General features: G+C 43.8%; 1 protein-coding gene across 6 annotated transcripts in view; it reads right to left on the reverse strand.

The window, feature by feature from the left end:
- Positions 1-23,329, reverse strand: part of FAM20B (FAM20B glycosaminoglycan xylosylkinase) — a 43,510-nt gene that overhangs the window by 4,153 nt on the left and 16,028 nt on the right. For all 6 annotated transcript variants that reach the window (XM_053909222.1, XM_053909223.1, XM_053909225.1 and 3 more), the window contains 5 exons: positions 19,620-19,706; positions 15,688-15,797; positions 2,332-2,503; positions 1,918-2,109; positions 1,031-1,090 (listed from right to left, as the gene is read on the reverse strand). In XM_053909222.1, the coding sequence (XP_053765197.1) occupies positions 1,031-1,090; positions 1,918-2,109; positions 2,332-2,503; positions 15,688-15,797; positions 19,620-19,706 (621 nt within the window). The remainder of the gene's footprint in view (positions 1-1,030; positions 1,091-1,917; positions 2,110-2,331; positions 2,504-15,687; positions 15,798-19,619; positions 19,707-23,329) is intronic.

The following is a 23,329-nucleotide window of genomic DNA, read 5'->3' on the forward strand; positions in this document are numbered from 1 at the left end:
TCAAGGTGAATAGATAAAAATTAAAAAAAAAAAAAAATTATGTAGAGACACCTGGGTGGCTCAGTCAGTTAAGCATTGGATTCTTGATTTTGGCTCAGGTCGTGATCTCATGGTTGGTAGATTGAGCCCTGCATCAGGCTCTGTGCGGACAGCGTGGAGCCTGCTTGGGATTCTCTCTCTCTCTCCCCGTCTCTGCGCCTCCCCTGCTTGTGTGCTCTCTCTCAAAATAAATAAATAAACTTAATAAAATAAAATAAAATAAAATAAAATAAAATAAAATAAAATAATAAAATAATACCAGCAATAATAATCTGAAATGGAGCTCTGAGAGCCCGGTTCTTTCTTTCATTTTGATTTACCTTTTAATTTCTTTGTTTTCTAATACAGACTTAAAAAAAAAATAAATTACTAAGTGACTATGAAAAAGTTACTTCTGGTTTACACAACTTCAAATCGAGATTTGCAGGGGCGCCTGGGTGGCTCAGCCGGTTAAGCGTCCGACTTCGGCTCAGGTCATGATCTCGCGGTCCGTGAGTTCGAGCCCCGCGTCGGGCTCTGTGCTGACAGAACAGAGCCTGGAGCCTGTTTCAGATTCTGTGTCTCCCTCTCTCTGACCCTCCCTTGTTCATGCTCTGTCTCTCTCTGTCTCAAAAATAAACATTAAAAAAAAAAAAAACAAATCGAGATATGCAAACTTCAGGTGGTCTGTAGTGAGGAAGTGAGAGGACCTCAAACCCCAAGGTAAACAATACAGCAGCCAGGGATGCAGACTGTACTAGATTTTTGCTGGACAGAGGACTATTTTCTGATAGTAAAACAAATGTGAATATATATTATTGAACAGACTGAAAATTTCTATTCATACAAAATTTGCAATGACTTTTGAATTCCAGGGGTTCTGGGTTGGAAAAGCATAAAAAGCACTTGGTCAGGTATTAGGAAGTCTTAAGGCCAAGGAAATTACTGTACTGTTCCCTGAGCCTGGAGAGGAAGACAACACTGGCCGATGTATTTGATGTGTGTAACTTACATGCAACACTGATAGAGGGGGGCAAGAATGCTTCTCTCATCCAGAGACGGGTTCCCAAAGCTGAAAATTAAATTAAAACTTAGTGAATTAGTTAGTGGCACCAGTTCCCCGCTCAGCATCAGGGCAAGAGCAAATTCTCTAAGAAAACCCAAATGCGATCCTAGATAATTTCATGCTCCCACGGCTCAAATCACTTAAATTAAAAATAAACAGGGCATGACCAATTAGACATGGGATCCCTAACAGCCTGTACCGCAGTATCCAACAACAAACGCGCTCATTTACAAGGCTCCTCTCTTCTAGAAGCCAGCTACGGCAAGGTGCTGAGGCATAACCACATAACACAGGGTGGAGCCCGGGGACCAAAGGGAGGGCCTGAAGACCCCGAAACCTAGAAAGGCTTTAAGGGTGGGAAGAGAAATAAATGCTGGTCACATGATTCCCACTTGCTCTACTTCAAATCACCAGTCAGAGCAGAGCTGGCTCATCTATTCCTACAAGAAAGCAGATGGCCAGATTCAGACAGGAGAAGCTGCTCGGAAGGCTAACAGTGATTCCAAGCAGATGTAAAAATGATCTTAGCAGTAATTCAGAATGAATGAGAAGTGGTTCTGGAAAAACCCCCCTGTTGTCCCGCAGTCTGTGTTGAGAATCATAGTCTTTGCCTCCTACGGAAAAACCCCACTTCTCCACTTTTTAAAGCCCTCAGACCCCTGAGGGTGGAGGGCGTACAGATGGAAGGATGGGCGCCAAGGGCGAAGACCCTGACCAAAAACGGGAAGGACGCCTTCTGGCGACCGCGTTCCGGACGTTTTCCAGGGCACCCGCGAACGCGCCCTTGTACGCGCAGACTCCCCGAACTGATGAGGATAGCCGCGTGGCCCTACCTTTTGGCATTATCGAGAAGGATGAGCATGCTAGCGCCTTCGTCGTCTTGAAAACTCTCATAGTGATGGCGGTCAGCGTTGCCGATCAGGTAATCGAAGACTGCGGTGTCGATGATGTCCAGGAGGCGCGGGCCGGAGTCGTAAGGGGACGTTTTCTTCACGGCGTCGCAGTAGCTCTCGTCGTACTCCCACCTGGAGGCGAGGGGCACCGCCGGGGGTATTTACCGGGCGCCCGCGCTCTACCTGGCACCGTTTCAAACACAGAGAAGAGACGTCCCCGCCTGGCGGGCTGCCCCCAACCCTCACCTCCCAGCCCTGTGTGGTCCTGGACGGAAGCCCCGGCTCCTACACGGCGCGGCGGCTGGCCGGGCACAGGCCAGAACGAGGTGGCGGCCCGGCCACAGGAGCACGCACCTGGCCAGTTTGCCCTCTCGGTAAGTCCTGCCCCACGGGTGTCGGTGTTTCTGCAGAGGCCACACATCCGGAAGCCACAGCGTGACAGACCCCTCCATTGTGTCTCCATCGGCACAAGCTGGCTCTGTTTCTCGGCAGTAGTAACACTTCCCGTAGAAACAAGTGTTATTTCCTAAAGCGGAGAAAGGAGGCAAATACACTTAAGGAAGAAAGGAAGACTCCAAGTTCTCCCCGACGATGTCAAAGGGAGCAGCTAAGTGAACAAATACTGTGAGAACAATGATCCTGAATGATATTTAAACATCGATTTATTTTCTATACAGGTAATAAAGGCACACGGTGAGAAAACAATGTCGGAAGGCACAAAAGGACGTCTTTGAAACAGTTCCTTGCCCTCTGTGTCCCTGCTAGCCAGTCCCTCTCTCAGGAGTCAAGTGGTGTCACAAGTATCTTTCCGAACTCACTTTAAGTAAAGAAAAGTCACGCCCTCTTCTCTTCGGTCAGGGCTGACACTGGCCGGAGCGCCCAGGGGAGGGGGAGTGGGCCTGCACGGGGTCAGGCTATGGGCTGGGAGTCTGGGTACATGGGGGTGGGAGTGGGGTGTAGCACAAATAAATACACTGAGGATAATGGGAACCAGGATTCTCAGATGGAGAAGGGAGATTAACACACAGAAAGGGAGAAAACCAGAATAAATCTTGTGGTGTTGAATCAGAATTGGAACTCCTGGTTTGAGAGCTTTAACACACAGGTATAGAAAAACACACAGATGTTTGTGAGTGTATACATGCATATTTACACAGACGTGTGTGTGTACACAGCTTTCCGACCTCTGCCCCTCAAGAGAAAAAACCTGGAAACGATAAGCAAGCAGTAATGAGCACACTTAGCACTCCCATACTAGTTTCTAAATACCATTTTACTACTATCTTAAAAGGACCAAGGGCTCCTTGGAGAAACAGGTGACTCTAGGGTGGGGGCAGGGAAAGTACGAGACGGATCTGGGTCATGTTGCTATGCCAGGTGTAAGGAAGCACTCAGAGAATGATGGGGACATTCCAAAACCCACTGGTCAAATCTGGGACAGTTGGAGCATCAAAGAAGTAACAACAAATTATAACTCTGAGTAAATTAAGAGTCTGAGAGTTCATAGTAATATCAACAAATAACTAAATCAATGTTGGTCACCGGGGGAGAATTCTGCCCTTTAACAGAATGGAGACTATTAAGTCTAGAAAGAATGATAAAATTAGCAAATAACTATTTGACAACTATCACAGTAGTAACTGATTCAGGCAAGAACTATCAATGAATGTCAAACAAAACTGGTGGGTAAAAGTTCGATGAGGATAGAATATTTACAGTTCTAGAGCACCTCACAATAAAGTATTCAGTAATTGCTAATAAGTATAAAATACTAACTTTACACTGGAGGAAGCTTACAGATGCCTACCATCAAGTGATAAAAGTTAACATCACCGGGGCGCCTGGGTGGTTCAGTCGGTTAAGTGTCCAACTTTGGCTTAGGTCATGATCTCACGGTTCGTGAGTTCAAACCCTACCTCCGGCTCTCTGCTGTCAGCGCAGAGCCTGCTTGGGATCCTCTATCCCCCTCTCTCTGCCCCGTTCACACATGTTCTCTCTCTCTGCTCTCTCAAAAATAAACATTAAAAAAGTTAACCTCACCTGTAATGGGGCACAGCAACAAATCTACATCATGTGCCTCCCGATACGATGTACCGAGAAGAGCACAATAGCACCTCTCTGGTATTCCCACCCAAACTTTTAAATCATGAGGAAATATCAGACAAACTCAAATTAAGAGATACTCTATAGGAACACCTAGGTGGCTCAGTCAGTTAAATGTCTGGCTCTTGATCTTAGCTCAGGTCATGATCTCAGGGTTCGTGAGTTCAAACCCCGCATTGGGCTCTGCGCTGGAGATGCGGAGCCTGCTTAGGATTCTCTCTCTTTCTCTGTCCCTCTCCAGCTCGTGTGCGTGGGTGCTCCCTCTCAAAATAAATAAACAAACATTAAAAAAAGAGAGAGATTCTATAAAGTAACTGGCCTGCACTGTTACCAAATGTTCAAAGTCATGAAAAAACAAGAAGAGTGAAGCTAAAATGACAACTAACACAACACACGATCCTAGACGGAGTTCTGGACATTACAGGGAAAGTGGCGAAATGTGAACAACGTCTGTGTGTTAGACGCTGATGCCGCATCAACGGCAAATAACCTGATGTTGCCGACTGAATGCAGCTGTGTAGGAGGGTGTTCTGGTGCTTGGGAAATACTGAAGTCCTCATTCACTAGCGTATTCATGTCTGCACCCTATTCTCCAATGGTTGAAAAGTGTTTAAGGAATCTGGGGGACTCTGGACCATCTCTGCAACCTTTGTATAAATCTAAAATTATTTCAAAATAAGAAGTTTAGGGGCACCGGGGTGGCTCAGTTGGCTAGGCGTCTGACTCTTGACTTCAGCTCAGGTCATGATCTCATGCTTTGTGAGTTCGAGCCCCACATCAGGCTCTGTGCTGAGCGTGCAGAGCCTGCTGGGGATTGTCTCTCTCTCCCTCTCTCTGACCCTGCCCCACTTGCTCTCCTTCTCTCTCTCAAAATAAATAAACTTAAAACAAAATTATTAAAAAGTAAATAAATAAAAAGTTTAGGGGCACTTGGGTGGCTCAGTCAGTTGAGCGTCCGACTTCGGCTCAGGTCATGATCTCGCGGTCCGTGAGTTCGAGCCCCACGTCGGGCTCTGTGCTGACAGCTCAGGGCCTGGAGCCTGCTTGGGATTCTCTGTCTCCCTCTCTCTCTGCCGCTCCCCTGCTGGCACGCGCTCTCTCTCTCCCTCTCTCTTTCAAAAATAAGTAAACATTAAAGAAAATATTTTTAAAAAGTTTAAAACACCAAATCTAAAAGGTAAGTGATGTTTTCTTGGCCCTCCATCACTATTAAATATAGCCATCAAATGAGCTAATTTCCTCCATGTAGCCCCTTCACATACTTCTTCAATAACTGTTCATGTTCTCACGCACACGTGTCCCTAAAGAGATGGAAAGCAATCAAACGTTCTGGTAATTCCAGCCCCCAGCACAGCACACACTCCATAGAAATAAAACCACTCCACGCCCACCCACAAAGCTGATTATATCACTCTTGTACCTTAAAAACATCTCTAGGTAAAGAATAGTTGAATTAATTGAACAATATACCACATATATAATGTTTATAATTATAAAAATATAAACTTATAAATTTAACTTGATCCCATCAGAAATACGAGCAGATCAGGGCACCTAGGTGGCTCAGCTGGTTAAGTGTCCAACTCTTGATTTTGGCTCAGGCCATGATCTCACGGTTCATGAGATCAAGTCCCATGTCGGGCTCTGTGCTGGCAGCCCGGAGCCTGCTTGGGGTTCTCTCCCTCCTTCTCCCTGCCCCTCCCCCACTTGCATGCTCATGCTCTCTTGTGTGCTCTTCTCTCTCCAAACAAAACAAAACAAAACAAAATAAGGAAATACCAACAGATCTTTTAGAGGGTAACTGGATAAGACGATTTTTAAGGTAATAAGGAAAAAGAAAAAAACTATTAGCAAACTCTTAAAATAAATCTCAAAGAGCGGGACTAACCCTCTCAAAACATACCATGACACCTCAATAATTAAACCATAGATCAACTCATGAACAGACAGGAACAGAACAGGAAGTCCAGAAACTGAAACACATACAAACGAAAATTTATTTCGGGGGAAAAAGACCACCGCTGTAGTAAGCTGGGATAACTAATGGGACAAGTGACAGCCACCCAGAAAGATGACACAAACAGCTGGGGCCATACTTCATCCACACACCAGGGTAAATTCTAACTATGTCAAAAAGTTAAATGTGAAAAATAAAACTATAAAAGTACTTAAAATTAAAAAGGCGGAATTCTTCCATAATCTTCGAGCAAGCAAGGCTAACTATGATTCAAAATCAGAAAATCTGTAAGAAAAGATGGATCGATCACATTAAAAACAAACAAAAAATTTCTATAACGCAAAATGATACCATAAGCAAAGTCAAAAAAAAAGAACTGGGAAAAATATTTATATCTCGTATCACAAAGGGCTGTCTTCCCTATGTATGAGCTCCGATAATTTGGTAAGAGCAGTGGCAGAGCTGAAAATGAGCAAAGGATACACAAAGACAGCTAAAAGAAAATACAAACGGCTCTTAAGCAAATGAAAAGATGACACACAAGCCAAAGCTCGGTAACATGCTGTTGCTGATGCTAATGGAAAAGAGGGGTTCTCACGCATCACTACTGGGAACGTAAACTGGTCAACATCTATGTAAAAGTACATGTGCCCTTTGACCCGGCGCTTTCGCTTCTGGATATATTTGATCACGTATGAAGTTATACATGTGTACATGTTAATTCTGGGCAACACTGGTTGTAAAAAAATACTGGAACTTGTATGTCCAATAAAGGTCTGCTTAAATGAGTCATGGCAGATCCATACAACAGAGCACTGTACAGCTGGTAAAGCAACAAAAGAATGAAGAAGCTCTTTATATGATAATAGATTTCTAAGACATATCAGGTAAAAGAAGAGGATGCAAAAGTACGTACAGTATGACATATGTATTATAAAGTGGCAGAGTTAAATAAAAATATACATTCGTATTGATACAAAAAAGGACATAAAGAAATTACTAACAGAGATGACCACTGGGAGGAAGGGGAAGGAATGGAGAGATGAGGGGGAAACTTTTCTTATAATCTTTCTAATATTTTTTAAAAATTGTGAGTTGTGTGAATGTCTTACTGATTTGAAAATTTTTTTAAAAACAAGCAGAACACTGCAGCAAAGCCTGCTTGCCTCTCTGACAAAACCCAAACTCCTGGGTTTGCTAAGACCCTTTGTAACTGAATGGAGTATGGTGTACTGGCTGAGTGCGAAGTAGGGTCAGGTTTCTGGGGTTAAAATATGGACCGCAATTAGACGTGAGACTTAGACGTCATTAGACGTGAGACTTTGGGCACGTAATCTCACCTCTCTGAGCTTCCTCTGTAAAATGGAGAGAGCAGCCCTCTTCCACTGGGTTGTGAAAAGTAAATGGGATAACCCACAGTCATGCTCACCACGGAGCCTGACACAGTGTCAGAGACCAATCAATGTCATCTACTTGTTATTAATAATCTGCCCTCCAATCTACCTTTCCAGACTTCAATATCCCTGTTCACTGCCATGAACCTAGGCTCTGAATCTTTTACTATTTCCTGGATGCATCGAGCTTTTACAACTGGTTTTCTGATCACCTTCGTCTCCATGTTCTCCTTGAATGAACCTGTAATAATCAAATCCATACTTCCGGTCCATACTTCTCTCCTAGGCTGTAGACTTCAGCACCTAAATGACCGGTCAACATTTACCCCTGGATGTTCCTGTCAAGGTAAGACTTTGTATCAAATTCCACTGTGTAGAACTGTAATTCTTGGGACACTGGCTGGGTATTCTACAATTCAACTCAGTTCTGACACTATCTACCCAGAGACAGCACCAGACTCCAAAAGTTAAAGTCTCAGTCCCACAAGAACGCAAACTTGTGCAGCCACTCTGGAAAATGGTATGGAGGTTCCTCAAAAAACTAAAAATAAAACTACCCTACGACCCAGCAATTGCATTTCTAGGCATTTATCCAAGGGATACAACTGTGCTGTTTCAAAGGGACACATGCACCCCCATGTTTATAGCAGCACTATCAACAATAGCCAAAGTATGGAAAGAGCCCAAATGTCCATCGATGGATGAATGGATAAAGAAGATGTGGTGTGTATATACACACAATGGAGTATTACTCGGCAATCAAAAAGAATGAAATCTTAAAAAAAAAAAAAAAGAATGAAATCTTGCCATTTGCAACTACGCGGATGGAACTAGAGAGTATTATGCTAAGTCAAATTAGTCAGAGAAAGACAAATATCATATGACTTCACTCATAGGAGGACTTTAAGACACAGACAGATGAACACAAGGGAAGGGAAACAAAAATAATATAAAAACAGGGAGGGGGACAAAACATAAGAGACTCTTAAATATGGAGAACAGAGGGTTACTGGAGGGGTTGTGGGAGAGGGGATGGGCTAAATGGGTAAGGGGATTAAGGAATCTACTCCTGAAATCATTGTTGCACTATATGCCAACTAATTTGGATGTAAATTTAAAAAATAAAATTAGAAATAAAAAAATAAATAAGAAAGATTAAGGGAGCCTGGCTGGCTCAGTTTGTACAGCATGTGACATCTTGATCTTGGGGTTGTAAATTCAAGCCCCATATTGGGTATAGAGATTACTTAAAAATAGAATCTCAAAAAAGTAAAATAAATAAAATAAAATTAGAAAGATTAAAAACTTAAGGGGAAAAAAAGTCTTAGTCCCACAAGACTGTGCTCCAATTCACATGCCAGTTGTAAGTCTAGGTGGTCACCTGGGTTTCTCATGGACTGGCTTAAAACTCAAGAGGTTTCTATAAGCCCTTCCTGGGGTCTGACTAATTTGCTAGGGCAGAAGAATATACACTGTGGAAAGGACAGTCTCTTCCATAAATGCTGTTGGGAGAACTAGACAGCCACATGCAGAAGAATGAAACTGGACCACTTCCTTTTACCATACACAAAATTAACTCAAAATGGATTAAAGACTTGAACCTAAGACCTGAAACCATAAAATGCCTAGAAGAACAGGAGGAGAAGAACATATAGGCAGTAAGCTCCCTGACATCAGTCTGGGTGATGATTTTTTTTGGATCTGACACCAAAAGCAAAAGCAACAAAAGCGAAAATGAACAAATGGGACTACATCAAACTAAAAGCTTCTGCACAGCAAAAGAAACCATCAACAAAATGAAAAGGGGCTGATATCCAAAATAAATAAAGAACTCCTACAATTCAATAGCAAAAAAAACCCCGAATTTAAAAAGTGAGAAGATCTGAATCAACAGCTTTCCAAAGAAGACATACAAGTGGCCAATAGGTACACGAAAGGTATTTCACCAATCAACAAAACTAAAATGCAAAATGGGAGAAGACATTTGCTAATGACATCTCTGATAAAGGGTTAATACCCCAAATTGATAAAGAACTTAACAAACTCAACACCCAAAAAACAATCCAGTGAAGAAATGGGCAAAAGACATGAATAGACATTTTTCCAACGAAGACATCCAGATGGCTAACAGACACATGAAAAGATGCTCAACATCACTTATCATCAAGGAAAATACAAATCAAAACCACAATGAGATACCACCTCACACCTGTCAGAATGGCTAAAAAGAACAACTCAGGAAACAACATGTTGGTGAGGATGTGGAGAAAGGGGAACACTTTTGCACTGCTGGTGGGAATGCACACTGGTGCAGCCCCTCTGGAAAACAGTATGGAGGTTCCTCAAAAAGTTAAAGTAGAACTACCCTACGATCCTGCAACTGCACTACCAGGTATTTACCCAAAGGATTCAAAAATACAGATTTGAAGGGGCACATGCACCACCCCATTGTTTACAGCCGTGCTATCAACAATAGCCAAACTATGGAAAGAGCCCGAGTGCCCATCAACTGAAGAATGGATAAAGAAGATGTGGTATACATACACAACAGAATATTAGTCAGCCGTCAAAAAGAATGAAATCTTGCCATTTGCAACGATGCGGATGGAGCTAGAGTGAAGTCAGTCAGAGAAAGACAAATACCATGTGACTTCACTCATATGTGGAATTTAAGAAACAAAACACATGAACATATGGGAGGACGAAAAAAAGAGAGAGGAAACAAACCATAAGAGATTCTTAAAGATAGAGAACAAACTGAGGGTTGATGGAGGGAGGTGGGTGGGGAATGGGCTAGATGAGTGATGCGTACTAAGGAGGGCACCTGTGATGAGCACTGGGTGTTGTATCTAAGTGACGAATCACTAAATTGTACTCCTGAAACCAATATTGCACTGTATGTTAGTTAACTAACTAAAATCCAAATGAAAATCTGAAAAGGGGAGCCTGGGTGGCTCAGTCAGTTGAGCATCTGTCTCTTGACTTCAGCTCAAGTCATGATCTCATGGTTGTGAGACTGAGCCTGGTGTTGGGCTCCATGCTGGGTGTAAAGCCTGCTTACAATCCTCTCTCCTCCCTCTGCACCACCCACCCACGCCACCATTCATGTTCTCTCCCTCTCTCAAAAGAATTTTTTAAAAAGAAAAAAGGTGTTTCACATCATTAATCACGAGAGAAATGCAAATCAAAACCACAATGAGATATCATCTCACACCTGTTAGAATAGGTATAATCAAAAGACAAAGTGTTGGTGAGGATACGGAGCAAAGGGAACCCTTGTGTACTGGGTGGGAATGTGAACTGATGTAGCCACCACGGTAAACACTATGGAGGTTTCTCAAAAACTTAAAAAATGGAACTAACGTATGATCTAACAATTCTGAGTATTTACTGGAAAAAAAACCTCACCAACTTGAGGGGTTGGCGCCTCAACGTTCCCTGTGGCATTATTTACAATAGCCAAGATACGGAAACAACCTAAGTGTCCACCGATGAATGACTACTGCTGTATGTGTATGTATATGTGTGTGTGTGTGTGTGTGTGTGTGTGTGTGTGTGTGTGTATGTATATATGTATATATATATACGTATATGTATATATACGTATATATGTATACATATGTACATACATACGTATGTATATATGGATGTATATGTATATATGTATATATATACATACATGTATATATGTATATACACACACACACACACACACACATATACATACACACACACACACACACAAAATGAAATATTATTTGGCCATAAAAAATAAAGAATGAAATCTTGCCATTTGCAACAACATGGATGGACTTTGAGGGCATTATGCTAAATGAAAGAAGCCAGACAGAGAAAGACAAATACCATCTGATCTCACTTACGTGTAGAATCTAAAAACAAAACCAAAAAACAATCCAAAACTAAGTTCTCAGATACAGAGAACAGACTGGTAGTTGCCAGAGGCGGTGGGGTGTACGGTGGGCGAAATGGAATAAAGTGGGTCAAAAGGTACAAACTCCCAGTTATGAAATAGGTTGTTCCTGGGGGTCTAAAGCACAGCATGGCGACTATAGTTAATAATACTATAATGAAATTTGCTAAGCGAATAGATCTTAAAAGTCCTCGTCACAAGAAAACATTCTGTAACTACGTATGGCGATGGATGTTAACTAGACATTGTGGTGATAAAATGTGAAGCCACTGCGATGTATACCTGAAACTAAGATAAATGTTGTATGCCAATTATAGCTCAATAAAAAAAAAAATTCCTGGAGAGGCTCATAGGAAACCAGTTTACTCACTAGACTACTGGTTTATTACAAAGGATACAAAGCAAAAACCTGATGGAGATAAACAGGGCAAGGTTTCCAACAAAGGAGCTTCTGTCCTCATGGGGCCCGGCCAGTGGCATATGGAAGCATTCTGGTTCACTAATCTGGAAATTCCCAAATCCCATACTGCTGGCATTTTCATGGAGGGCTTTCTCAGAGAAGAATGGTCAATTATTAACTCTATTTTCAACACCCCTCTCCTCCCCGGAGAATGGGAGGTGGAGGGTCGGGTGGTGGTGAAAATTCAAGCTTCCAATTGTGGCTTGTCTCTTTGGTGACCAGCTCCCGTCCAGGAGGCATCCGGACGCCCACGTGGCGTCACCTCAAGAGAACAAGAGACACCCCTGTGCTGTTATTGCTTAGGAATCCACCAGGGTTTTAGGAGCTCTGTGCAGGCACTGGGGGCAGAGCCAAATATACCTATTTCTTATTATTTCACACAAGGAAACGAAATGTCCAAAATTTGATTCACTGTCTTCCTCCTCTTCACCTCCCCAGGTCTGCTCCTTTGCATACATTCCTACGACAGCTAACAGCTTTGTTATACCCTGAGTCATCCAATCCAGGAACTTGGGAGTCATTCTTAATTTTTTCTTCTCTCTCAATTGTCCCACTCAGCCCAAATGTTCACAAATCCGTTCCATTTTAATTCTCGAGTGTGTCTTAACTCTTCCTCTCTGCCGTCCTTGCTCCAGCTCTGGCTCGTACCACACACGCGGTTCGTACACAGCCTCTATGTGCTCTCATCGCTCATCTCATCCCCTTCCCAACCTCATCCCCATCCTCCACGAAGCCGCCACAGTTGGGTTTCCAAAATTACATTCCGATCTTCCCGTGCTCCAGCTTTTTTAACGGCCTCCCACCGCCTAGGCAAAACGTCACCACTTCTAACCCTGGTGCGCAAGGACCCTCAGCGACATCGTTCGGATCACCTGCCTTCCCCCTCACCGGCACCACACCCCCCTTCACTTTAGCTAAATTACACAGTCTCCTTAGCTTGCCACAGGCTTCTCTCACTTCTCGTCACCTTGTCCATGCACCGCCCGCTACTTGGAACACGGTTAACTCAGGGAGCCCGTGCACCGGATGGGAACAAAACTACATTTTTATTTTCATTAGCTTCTATCTGAAACTTAGCATTTCCGTCAGTTATGATGGCAGGGAGCAAACCAGGGTGGTATTAGCATCACCTGTGACTTTTTCACAGAAGAAATTAGACTTTTTGTTTCATATTAGCACTGTTGCAGACAGCACAAAGTATCATTCATACACAGTCTGAGATTATGATTATGATCTTGTTATTTCGTGTGTTAAGTAATAACAAAACACATACTAGTATATCACAAACTTGCTTTTTCTAATTTTTGATAACAAAACTATATTTCAATATTATTGGTTTCATTTAGAATTCTGTGTATCCTAATTTATGTATTTAAAAACATTGTTTTGAGAAAAGCTCCTCTCTAGCACGCCAAGAGTCTATAGTACAGAAAAGGTTAGAGTCCAGACACCCAGGATGTGCCTTCCCACTCTGCCTTCCTGGAGGATTGCTATTCTCCCTATGAGACTTGAATGAAATACCACCTTCGCTAACGGACTGTCACCTTGACCCTCACATCTGCCCTTCCCTTCCACACGCTCACAGGCCCTCTGTACGTGTCTGGCTTCCCTGTTAGACGAAACTCCTGGAAGACAGGAAGGTGTCATTCATTCTTGTATATTCAGCACCTGGTTCAGAGCCTACCACACAGAAGTGAAACAGAATTTTGTTGAAAGAATGTCATTTTTTAAATGTTTATTTTTGAGAGAAAGAGAGGCAGCGGGGAGGGGCAGAGACAGAGTGGGGGACCCAGAATCCAAAGCAGGCTCCAGGCTCTGAGCTGTCAGCACACAGCCCGATGCGGGGCTCACAGCTTGTGTCACAAGCTGCGAGGTCATGACCTGAGCCAAAGTCAGAAGCTTAACCGACTGAGCCACCCAGGCACCCCTGAAAGACTGTAAAAGAATATAAGTGGATGAAATATTTGAGAGTCTGAAAATCCGGGTCTGAGTCCTGGCTAACAAGTAGTAGCTATGTGACTTTGGGGAAGTCCTCTAATTCCTTCCAGCCTCTTTCTCAGGTGTGAAATATAGGTAAATCTCCCTTACTTACTTCATTCTTTTGTCAACACGATCAAAATAAGGTAACTGTGTGTAAGTGCTCTGTCGAGCTGCAAGGGTCACACAGAACTTAGTTGCTATTATATGAAGTTATCTAATAACATATTTTTAAAAATTGTGCTAAGGTCAGCTCATTATTTAAAATCTACCTCCAGCCAAATCCGTCTACCTGCTGCTACGGATTGAATGTTTCTGTACCCCCAAGTTCATACGTTGAACCCTTAATCCCCAGTGTGCTGGCATTTGAAGGTGGGACTTCCAGGAGGAGCCCTCATGACGGGGTTCACGCCCTCGTAAGAAGAGACAGCAGAGATGATTCCTCTCTCATTCTCTCTGCCGTGTGAGGACACAGCAAGACGGTGGCTGACTATAAACCAGGAAGAGTGTCCTCACCAGAACCCAACTGTGCCGGCACCCTCATCTCGGACTTCCAGCCTCCACGACTGGGAGAAACAAATCTCCACTGTTTAAGCCACGTGGTCCATGAGATCTTCCGGCAGCGCCACTGAGACGCTGCTCTGTGCTGAGGGTGCGTCCAGAAGCTCATTCCCCAAGTGTGCCAACCCCACGCACTGGCCCGTCTCTATGCCCTCGCTCCGTTCTTCCTTTCTGTTACTTCGCCTGATGCCCAGCGAAGACGCTGCCTGGGCGGCTCCTACCGATGCTTCAATACTCAGTCTCAGTGACAATAACCTCCTCTACAAACCTTTTTCTGGCCTCTCCCTCTCCCACCCCTCGCACCGTGTCTGAGAGTTAACCTTCTGTGAGTCTCCAGAGAGCAGAGGCTCTGGCCTATTCTTGACCTCCTCTCATCCAGCAGGAATCTGTGTTTGCCTGAGCATAAAATTGGACAGGCAAAGATGATTAGAAAATATATGAAACAAATCATGACACTGTGTGTTTTTGCTTATTTGTAAGAACAGTGTAGCTTGGCCTTCTATGTTTAAATTCTGAATGATGAATCTGTCATAAGCCCTTTAAATACTCAATTTCACCTCACTGGAAATATAAATCCATTCATTCTAGCCAAGCAAGCTGAAATTCATCTCGCAATGCTGTTTCGATAGTCATATCATAATGCAGAGCACTGTGTCATTGAAAATGTCACCACGATGAGGCTGAAACGAGAGCCCCCAGCACCTCTGAATCCCTCCCGTTCTCACTGTGCCCACAAGGAGAACTGGAGTGAGAATTTAGCTCAGATTCCTCACCCTGGAGTGAGACGACGGAGAACGGAGACCAGAGGGACCACAGCCAGTTCCATGCACAGTGAGTTATAGGCTGACCCTTTCAGAGCTGAAGGCAGCGGTGATCTTTCAGGCCCACACGCAACCCTACAAGGGCATTTCTGACCCTCTTACAGGCTTGCCTTAGGGTTTCCTCAGTTCTAAGGAGATAGTTCCCAAGAAAGGACATGTATAGGAAAAACACCGCCAAGTCAATAATACACATTCAGGCTAAAATTTAAGTTTGAGATTTACTTTGAGATCAAGCAGAAGGAAGTTATCACCTGCTTACACTATCAGTAAACTATGTCACTTCCTACTTCACAGACACAACAAAGCACACATCAGGGAAAACTTTCGCCTTCTGGCCACCTGCCGTTAGATCCATTTCCCCCAGTGACCTGAGAACAAGTTACCTGATTTGGTTTTGTGCTCCCTTGAGTTCCTCAGTTCCTGAAAGTCACAAACCAGCTTGCGCCATGATAGTTAATAACTTATTAACTACTCCTCTATTTAAATGTCCTCTATAATCTTCTTACCTACGGTTAGGAAGGTGCTCAACAGCTGCTCCGTGGCAACAGGCTTGATCTCTGTCCGCAGATTAACAAATCTGCCAACCACTAAGGGCGCTCGGCGGAAACCCAGGATCCTGGTTTGGGAGGTTGAAGAACAGAAGAGAAAAATCTGTGGGGGTGTATTTGACAAAGTAGTCTTAAAAAGATATTGTTGTTTCATAGGTAAATATATATATTTTGAAGATTTTATTTGTAAGTAATCTCTACCCCCAACATGGGATCGAACTCATGACCCCAAGATCAAGGGTCGCACGCTCTACTGACTGAGCCAGTCCAGTGCCCCTGCGGGTCAGTCTATTTTAAAGGCACATATATTTATGAGCTTAATATCAAGATGTAGGTCATTTACTTTAATATGTACTTCAGCAAAAGGGATAAGGCAAATCTGGCCAAATGTGAACAATTGCTAAATCGGGGAAATAGATAACACGGGTTCACTATACTGTTCTAATTTGTTAGAAATTTTTCATAATAAAAAATTTTAAATAAATTTTAACAAAGCATTAAAAAAATGGGCTTAAATCCATACATAGGTTCAAAGCTTTGGGTAAAACAGCACACTGGCAGGAAACTATCAGATTAATCTGAAGGATTAACCCATAGGACAACTTAAATACAGATACATGCGAAGGTAACTTCTCTCTAATGGTCTAAAGTATAACCTTATGGTTGAGCAAAATCATTTTTTAAAAAATGAAATTTACTGGCAAAAAAATACACACTCACTGAAGAAAGTTGGAGGGACAGGACTTGGAGCACACAGAATCGTTATGATGAAGAAAATAAAGATCACCCATAATTCCACAGCCCAGAAATAACTATTGGACTTTTGGCATATGAGCATTTTTTCCTTTACACATATATAGAAAAACATATACACTCTTGTGTATATACACAACGGAGATTATACTATACCCAATTTTGTATCCTGCTTTGCATTCATCATTATACCATGAGCCTTTTCTCATGTCATTATAAAACTTTTAAAAACAGCTGTGTAGGGGAGCCTGGGGTGGCTCAGTCGGTTAAGTGTCCAACTTCAGCTCAGGTCATGATCTCACAGTTTGTGGGTTCGAGCCCCGCATCAGGCTCTGTGCCGACAGCTCGGAGCCTGGAGCCTGTTTCGGATTCTGCATCTCCCTCCCTCTCTGCCCCTCCCCCACTCGCACTCTGTCTCTGTCTCTCTCAAAAATAAATATTGAAAAGAATTTTCTTAAGTAGCTGCGTAAATAAAGAATCCACTGTTTGGGGTTGCTGACTGACTCTGTCTTAATCTTAGAAAAGCCGCAAAAGCAAGTTAATCAACTGAGGTGTCAAAATAACAAACATCGAGAGGACCTCCCAAGGCCAGAGAAGGTGGTCAAATCCTAACGTAGTAGAGAAATAGCAACCCAGAGCAGAGACATGTCGGGAGCCATGGATGGGAAAGAAGAGTTGGAAAGTACTTTTCCTCCCTACTGACCAGTGCCAGGCCAAAGAACAGCAGCCAGTTTAGCGCGGAGGGGCCACATCACAGCAGCAGTTAACAACACGGGTGGGGGTACTGGCTAGAGAATAACTTGCAGGCTTTGAGGTAGGGAAGGACTTTTAAATACAAGGCCCCCAAAGCACAAGTCATGAATTGGAACATTAGTGTATTTAATTAACACCAAAGGCAGTGATTTCTGCACAAAGACAACTTCACTTGAAGTTAACATACAGGCGGTTGTGCCGTGAAAAGGTAAGGAGACGTTCAATTTTGCTGATAACTGGGGAAAAACAAAAATAAGTAACAATGATGTACCACTTTATTTGAGTGGATTAACACAAATTAGTGTGTTGGATGCTATGAAGTACTGGTATAGATATGGGAAAATGACCTTCACACACGGCTGGTGTCCATCAGTAGGCAAACAGGAAGGGGTTTGGGAATGAAGAAAATGGAAACAAATGAGGTCTTGGAAAGACTGATTCCAGAATGTCATTTAGTGAGAAGCAGGATTTACCTAACTCTCTACTGCTAGGTCTTAAAAGAGGCAGTGAAAATTCATGGTGTTGTGAACATTTATTTAACCTTTTCCGTATCACTGGATGTTTGGATTGCTACCAGTTTTTCACTACTGAAAATGCTCCAGCTAAGATCGTGGGTATAGGTCTTTGAATTTCATTACTTCTCCACGGTACTTCCTAGAAACACCTTCCTAGAAATATCTTAGATAATTGCGTGAAAAGGTAGTTATGTTACTCATCCAAAGAATAGGAACATTAAGGTTTCTGATACATGACAGAGTTCCTAAAAAGAAAAACTGAACCGATTTAACAATGCCACAAGCTGCATATGAATCTCAATCCATTCCTGCCAATAAAGTACTACCCTCTTAAAAAAAATACTGGCCATTTTCAGCAGAAGAAAGTAGTATCCCATGGTTTCAACTGGATTTTTTTTTTAAGTTTATTTATTTATTTTGAGAGAGAAAGAGACAGTACAAGTTGGGGAGGGGCAGAGAAAGAGGGAAAGAGAGAGAATCCCAAGCAGGCTCTGCATGGCCAGCGCAGGGCTCAATGCAGGGCTCGAACCCATGAAGCCACGAGATCACGACCTGAGCTGAGACTGAGTCAGACGCTTAACCGACTAAGCCACTCAGTGCCCTTCAACTGGATTTGCTGTTACTGGTGAGGATGACCCCCTGCCATATTTATTAGCAACCGATCATTTCTATTCAGTCAACTGTGTCCTTAGACCATTTTCTATTAGGGTTTTAGCACATATTTGGATTTGTATAAACATTTATAATATTAAGGCTATTAATGCTTGGATTACATTAGGTTCAAGTATTATCTCCTAGTTTGATTTTAAATTTTGTTTGATGTTTCCTGACATATGAGTTAACTTTATTTAGCTGAGCCTACCGAATAGCTTTTCCTTTGCGATTTTTCGATTATTGCTTTTGTGCCTAGAAAATCCTTCGTAATCCAGAAAAAGACAAAAGTCCATCTTTGTTTTCTTCTGGTTTCCTTTACACATTCGTTTAAAAAATACTGTGAATATTTCTTTTAAAGTCTGTCAATATGCCCTGAAGAGGGGCGCCTGGGTAGCTCAGTCAGTTAAGCATCCGGCTCTCAGTTTTGGCTCAAGTCATGATCTCGCGGTTAGTGGGTTTGAGCCCCGTGCCGGGCTCTGTGCTGACAGCTCAGAGTCTGGAGCCTGCTTTGGATTCTGTGTCTCCTGCTCTGTCCCTCTCTCTCTCTCTCAAAAGTAAACATTAAAAAAAAAAAAAAAAAAGCCCTGAGGAAAGAGCTGATCAGAAGAACAAGTGAGATACAGGCAGTTCAGTTACAATACTCCTAAACTAGCTACCTGCTGAAAAAATATTAATTTTCCTAGTTAGCTTATACCTTTAGAATTTACATCTATTTTTCTTTTAGAATTATTCTGGTTATTGAAGCCATGTGTTTTTTGTATGAAGGACCATAAAATTCATTATATATGTCATGCTATGTGCTTCAAGCATATGGGGATAAGTCAGTATTACCTACTTTAAACAAAAATAAGACAAAAAACCAGTACTGTCAGGTCTAATTAACAATCAATTCAATTTAGGGACTTGAGTTCCAACTCTGGTTTTCATCCTGCCCTCTTATTTACCAAGAACACCTGCGCTCATGACGACAGGAGGCATACCAGAATGAAATGATCTTAACAAGCGTAGAGTGAAGATATTTACCCTGGTATTCCTAGAACCAACCAGGTTATGAGGGACTCATACAAATTTAACAGACTCTGTCGGTCAGCTATCTAAAGTAGGTACCAAGTCAAAGCCATTAGCGTTGCTCCCTTTAGAAGGAGGCCACGGGCCCTCTCCAAGATATTTTTAAAAGGAAACAAAACAAACGTAGCCCTCCATGATGGCACGTACCTGTCCAAATGAAAGGCTGCGACCTCTGCATTGTGTCTATCATAGCCAGCATACGGCTCCCCTTCTACCACATAGTCTCGGTTATACCTGCAGAGTGAATGGGAAGCACACACGGAGACGTGAATTACATCAGCACCAGAGGAGACAGCACAACAGAAACTTCAGCAGGCCTGATTCTGCTCTGCAGACACGTTCTCAGTCAAAGCTGAGAAGAGCTGTGGATTAGGACAAATCTCCGGTAGGTAGGGTAAAGATAGAGAAGGAAACTGGAATTCTCTCCCTGCCTCAGCAATCGTTCTATGAATAAAACACGGAAGAGGTTATTTCTACCCCTCTGAAATACTTCCAGTGTAGTTTAAGTAACACTACAAGGTCATTTTCTGGAAGGCAAGGACCATCTCTGTATCTCTAGCACAATGTTAAGCCTATAGTTGGTGCTTAATAAACGTTTACTAAAATGTTTACTAGACTGAACTAAAGAAATGAAGGGAAACGTACAACTAAAATGTCTCTTTACCGGAATGACTATGGCAAGGCTTGTAAGAGAAGTTTAAATTTCTTGGGGAAAAAAACGGTCTGGATGTGCCTCAGCTTTTGTTGAGGAGCAGGCAAAGGTGCATATGAAAAGCGTTGTTTGAACAACCATCCTCTTTTTCTTTTTAGGTTTATGATGACGTGTGGAGGGAATACTGGCCTGGCACGAGAGCTACATATATAGTTCTGTCATTACCTTCTGGGTAACCTTCAACAAAACCAGTCTCTTCTCTGGGTCTTAGATTCTTCATCTACAATATGTGAGGAGCCGGACCAGAAGGCAATTTCCAAGATATCATTCATCTCAAATTCCATTCTGATTATTTTACATTACATGCATGACATAAACAAAGGACAATAAAAGCTAGAGTATTTCTTTCGACGAATCATAAAAAAAGATACCATTTAACTGTTAACTAGGAAGAAAGGGACACTAAATTCACCTATAACCTCTACTGTTTGCATGCATTTCCTGAGTCAAAAGGCCTATTTATTAGGCTTTACAGGCAATAGTAAGATAGAAATGAATGGAGACTGAAGCAGAGTGGAGCTGTTCCACCGAGGACACTTGCATCGGGGAAGTGGGAAACACTGCGATAAAAAGCAGTGAACTTCAACATAAGTGACCTCAGAATCTAAAGGGAAACCATATCCACAGAACACATTTTCCAGGCAAAGTACGGAACATACACGCCAGAAGACAGCCATGCGTCACCACCCGGTTGGAAGCCAGTTTCTTCTTGGCCTGGTCAAAATACTCACATGTAGTTCTTACGTTTCTAGCGTCAAAGCATTATTCAGGCTACTTAGGATTATGCGGCTACCTCCCAAATAAGTCTCCAATTTTATTATTATTTTTTTTATTATTATTTTTTTTAACGTTTATTTATTTTTGAGACAGAGAGAGACAGAGCATGAACGGGGGAGGGGCAGAGAGAGAGGGAGACACAGAACCGGAAGCAGGCTCCAGGCTCTGAGCCATCAGCCCAGAGTCCGACGCGGGGCTCGAACTCACGGACCGTGAGGTCGTGACCTGAGCCGAAGTCGGACGCCCAAACGACTGAGCCACCCAGGCGCCCCATGAGTCTCCATTTTTAAATAGAACTGCAGTAAAAGCTAACACTCCTCAAGCACTTCTCTCCCCGCTATAGCCGCAGGCCGTCCATACAGCCGGGGGACAGTCCTGGAATACTTTCTTTGCTGGGGCCCCAGTCGGGCCTCCACACACAGGGAGGTACGTGCAGTCCACTCCTCCCAGTGAAACGTCAGAGACCTTTCCAATACATGGAAAGGCTGCTCTAAGTGAAATGTAAAACCCTAAAGGAATCCAGAAACATCGGGGGTGGCCTGGAGAGGAAGGGAGGGAAAGAAAAGGGAAAGGAGTAAGAATCACAGAGCTGCCCGCAGAGTCAGGAGGTCTGAATCCCTGGCTCACGTTTTGGCTGTGCGAAACACAGCAAGCCAGAACTCCGCGTCTCACCCGTCCAATGAGCAGTTGGACCGGGTGTTCTCCGAGGTCCCTGCCAGCACTTCCTAGGACCACTCACTCACTTCTACCCACTCCTAGGCTCCTGCCACCTTGTTGCTTTCCCACCAGAACTGCAGCCTTCGCCCGGGGAAAGCCAATTTACTTCCAGAATGGGTAGAGCTACACTGAAAAAAAAAAAAAAAAAAAAAATCACATTTCTAACGTAAGGCAAAATGTGCAAATAAAAGCATCACTGTCTTCCCATAAATTGCATCCACCGCACATGTGTCCTATCTCTGACAGGAGGACATGGCCAACCAGGCTCCGGAAGTGCGGAAACCACAAGTGGCTGTTAAAGAAAGGTGCGTGTGTCGCCTTAGCAGCAGGGGCGCAGAGCCTCCTCTCAGCAGAGAGCGATCCATCTTAAGTCACTGACAGAGCAGCAAAATTCATAGAGTAACTGCCAATAAATCACTCCTATCCTTCTGGGGAAGGACATCAGAGTCTGACCAAGGACATTAATTTGCGCTTACACCAGGACTAAATAGCCTCTGAGGCCCCCAGGGTCAGAACAGCAATTTGCTAGGCATCTCGAGACCAGAGTCAATTTCCACAGGCACTTGAACGTACACCCACGTTCCGCAGCCTGCGACAGTGCCAGGTGTCACCAGCACAGGTTGGGTGCGTGCAGTGACCGAGAGCGGGATCCCCCAGGGCAGGTGGGGCCCAGGCACCTTGCAGGTGGGGGAGGAGAGTCCCCGGGGGCTGCGAGTGGACAGGGGCAGTTGGGGGTCGGGGACTAGTTTGGCAGGAATAAAGAGCAGGGTGCAGAGAGGAGGGCCGGACGGCCAGGGGTTGACCATTAGGCTGCGGAGGCTGCGCTTTGCCCGGTGAACAATGGGACGTCCCTGAATGTTTTCAAGCTGGGAACACCGTGCCAATATGGGCGTCTGAAGGAGGAATGACAGCAGCCTTCAGGAAGGTGAAGGGAAGGCTGCAGTGGCGGTAGAGAAAGGGGATGAAGCACAGTGACTAGGTGAGTTGGTGCGGTTATCGGCTGCCACCTCCCCCAGTCACCAGCCGGGCGGCCCCTCCCTCAACTTCTACCTTGGGGCGGCCCCTCCCTCCACTTCTACCTTGACCGAGCACCTCGGGCCTTCCTGCACAACACCTGGACCAACGCTAACAGTGCCACTACCAGGAATACCTGCTCCTCCCACTTCCTGCTGGCGCATCTTACCCCCAATTCCCCAGTGTGGGAACGGAGGGCTGGGTACAGAGGGGACATCCTCTTATTTAGACGTGAAATGCTCACAACTCACCTCTGTACACCAATGTCATTTGTTTTTAGTCTGCCTTTTTTCCATTACTCTGCTCACAGTGCTGATCACCCAGGCCACAAACCAAGAGGTCGAGGACTACATTTCAAAACTAAACTAGGGATTTCTGCTGACGGGTGCTCAGGAAGGCAGGCAAACAGAAGAGAATCACACGTGCGTGGCAGAACACCGCCACTCTTACTCAGATCCAAACGCCAGTTACTGCGAGGTGACCTTGTCAAGTCAGTTACTCTCTCTCAGCCTCAGTTTCTTATTCTAGAAGTAAGAAGTGTAGGGACATTTGGGTGGCTCAGTCGGTTGGGCATCCACCCCTTGGTTGCAGTTCAGGTTTATGATCTCATGGTTCGTGGGTTCGAGCTCTGTTGGGC

The sequence above is a fragment of the Panthera pardus genome, unplaced genomic scaffold (assembly GCF_024362965.1).
Source record: "Panthera pardus isolate Hobbes unplaced genomic scaffold, ASM2436296v1 HiC_scaffold_21, whole genome shotgun sequence".
Taxonomy (NCBI): Eukaryota; Metazoa; Chordata; class Mammalia; order Carnivora; family Felidae; genus Panthera; species Panthera pardus.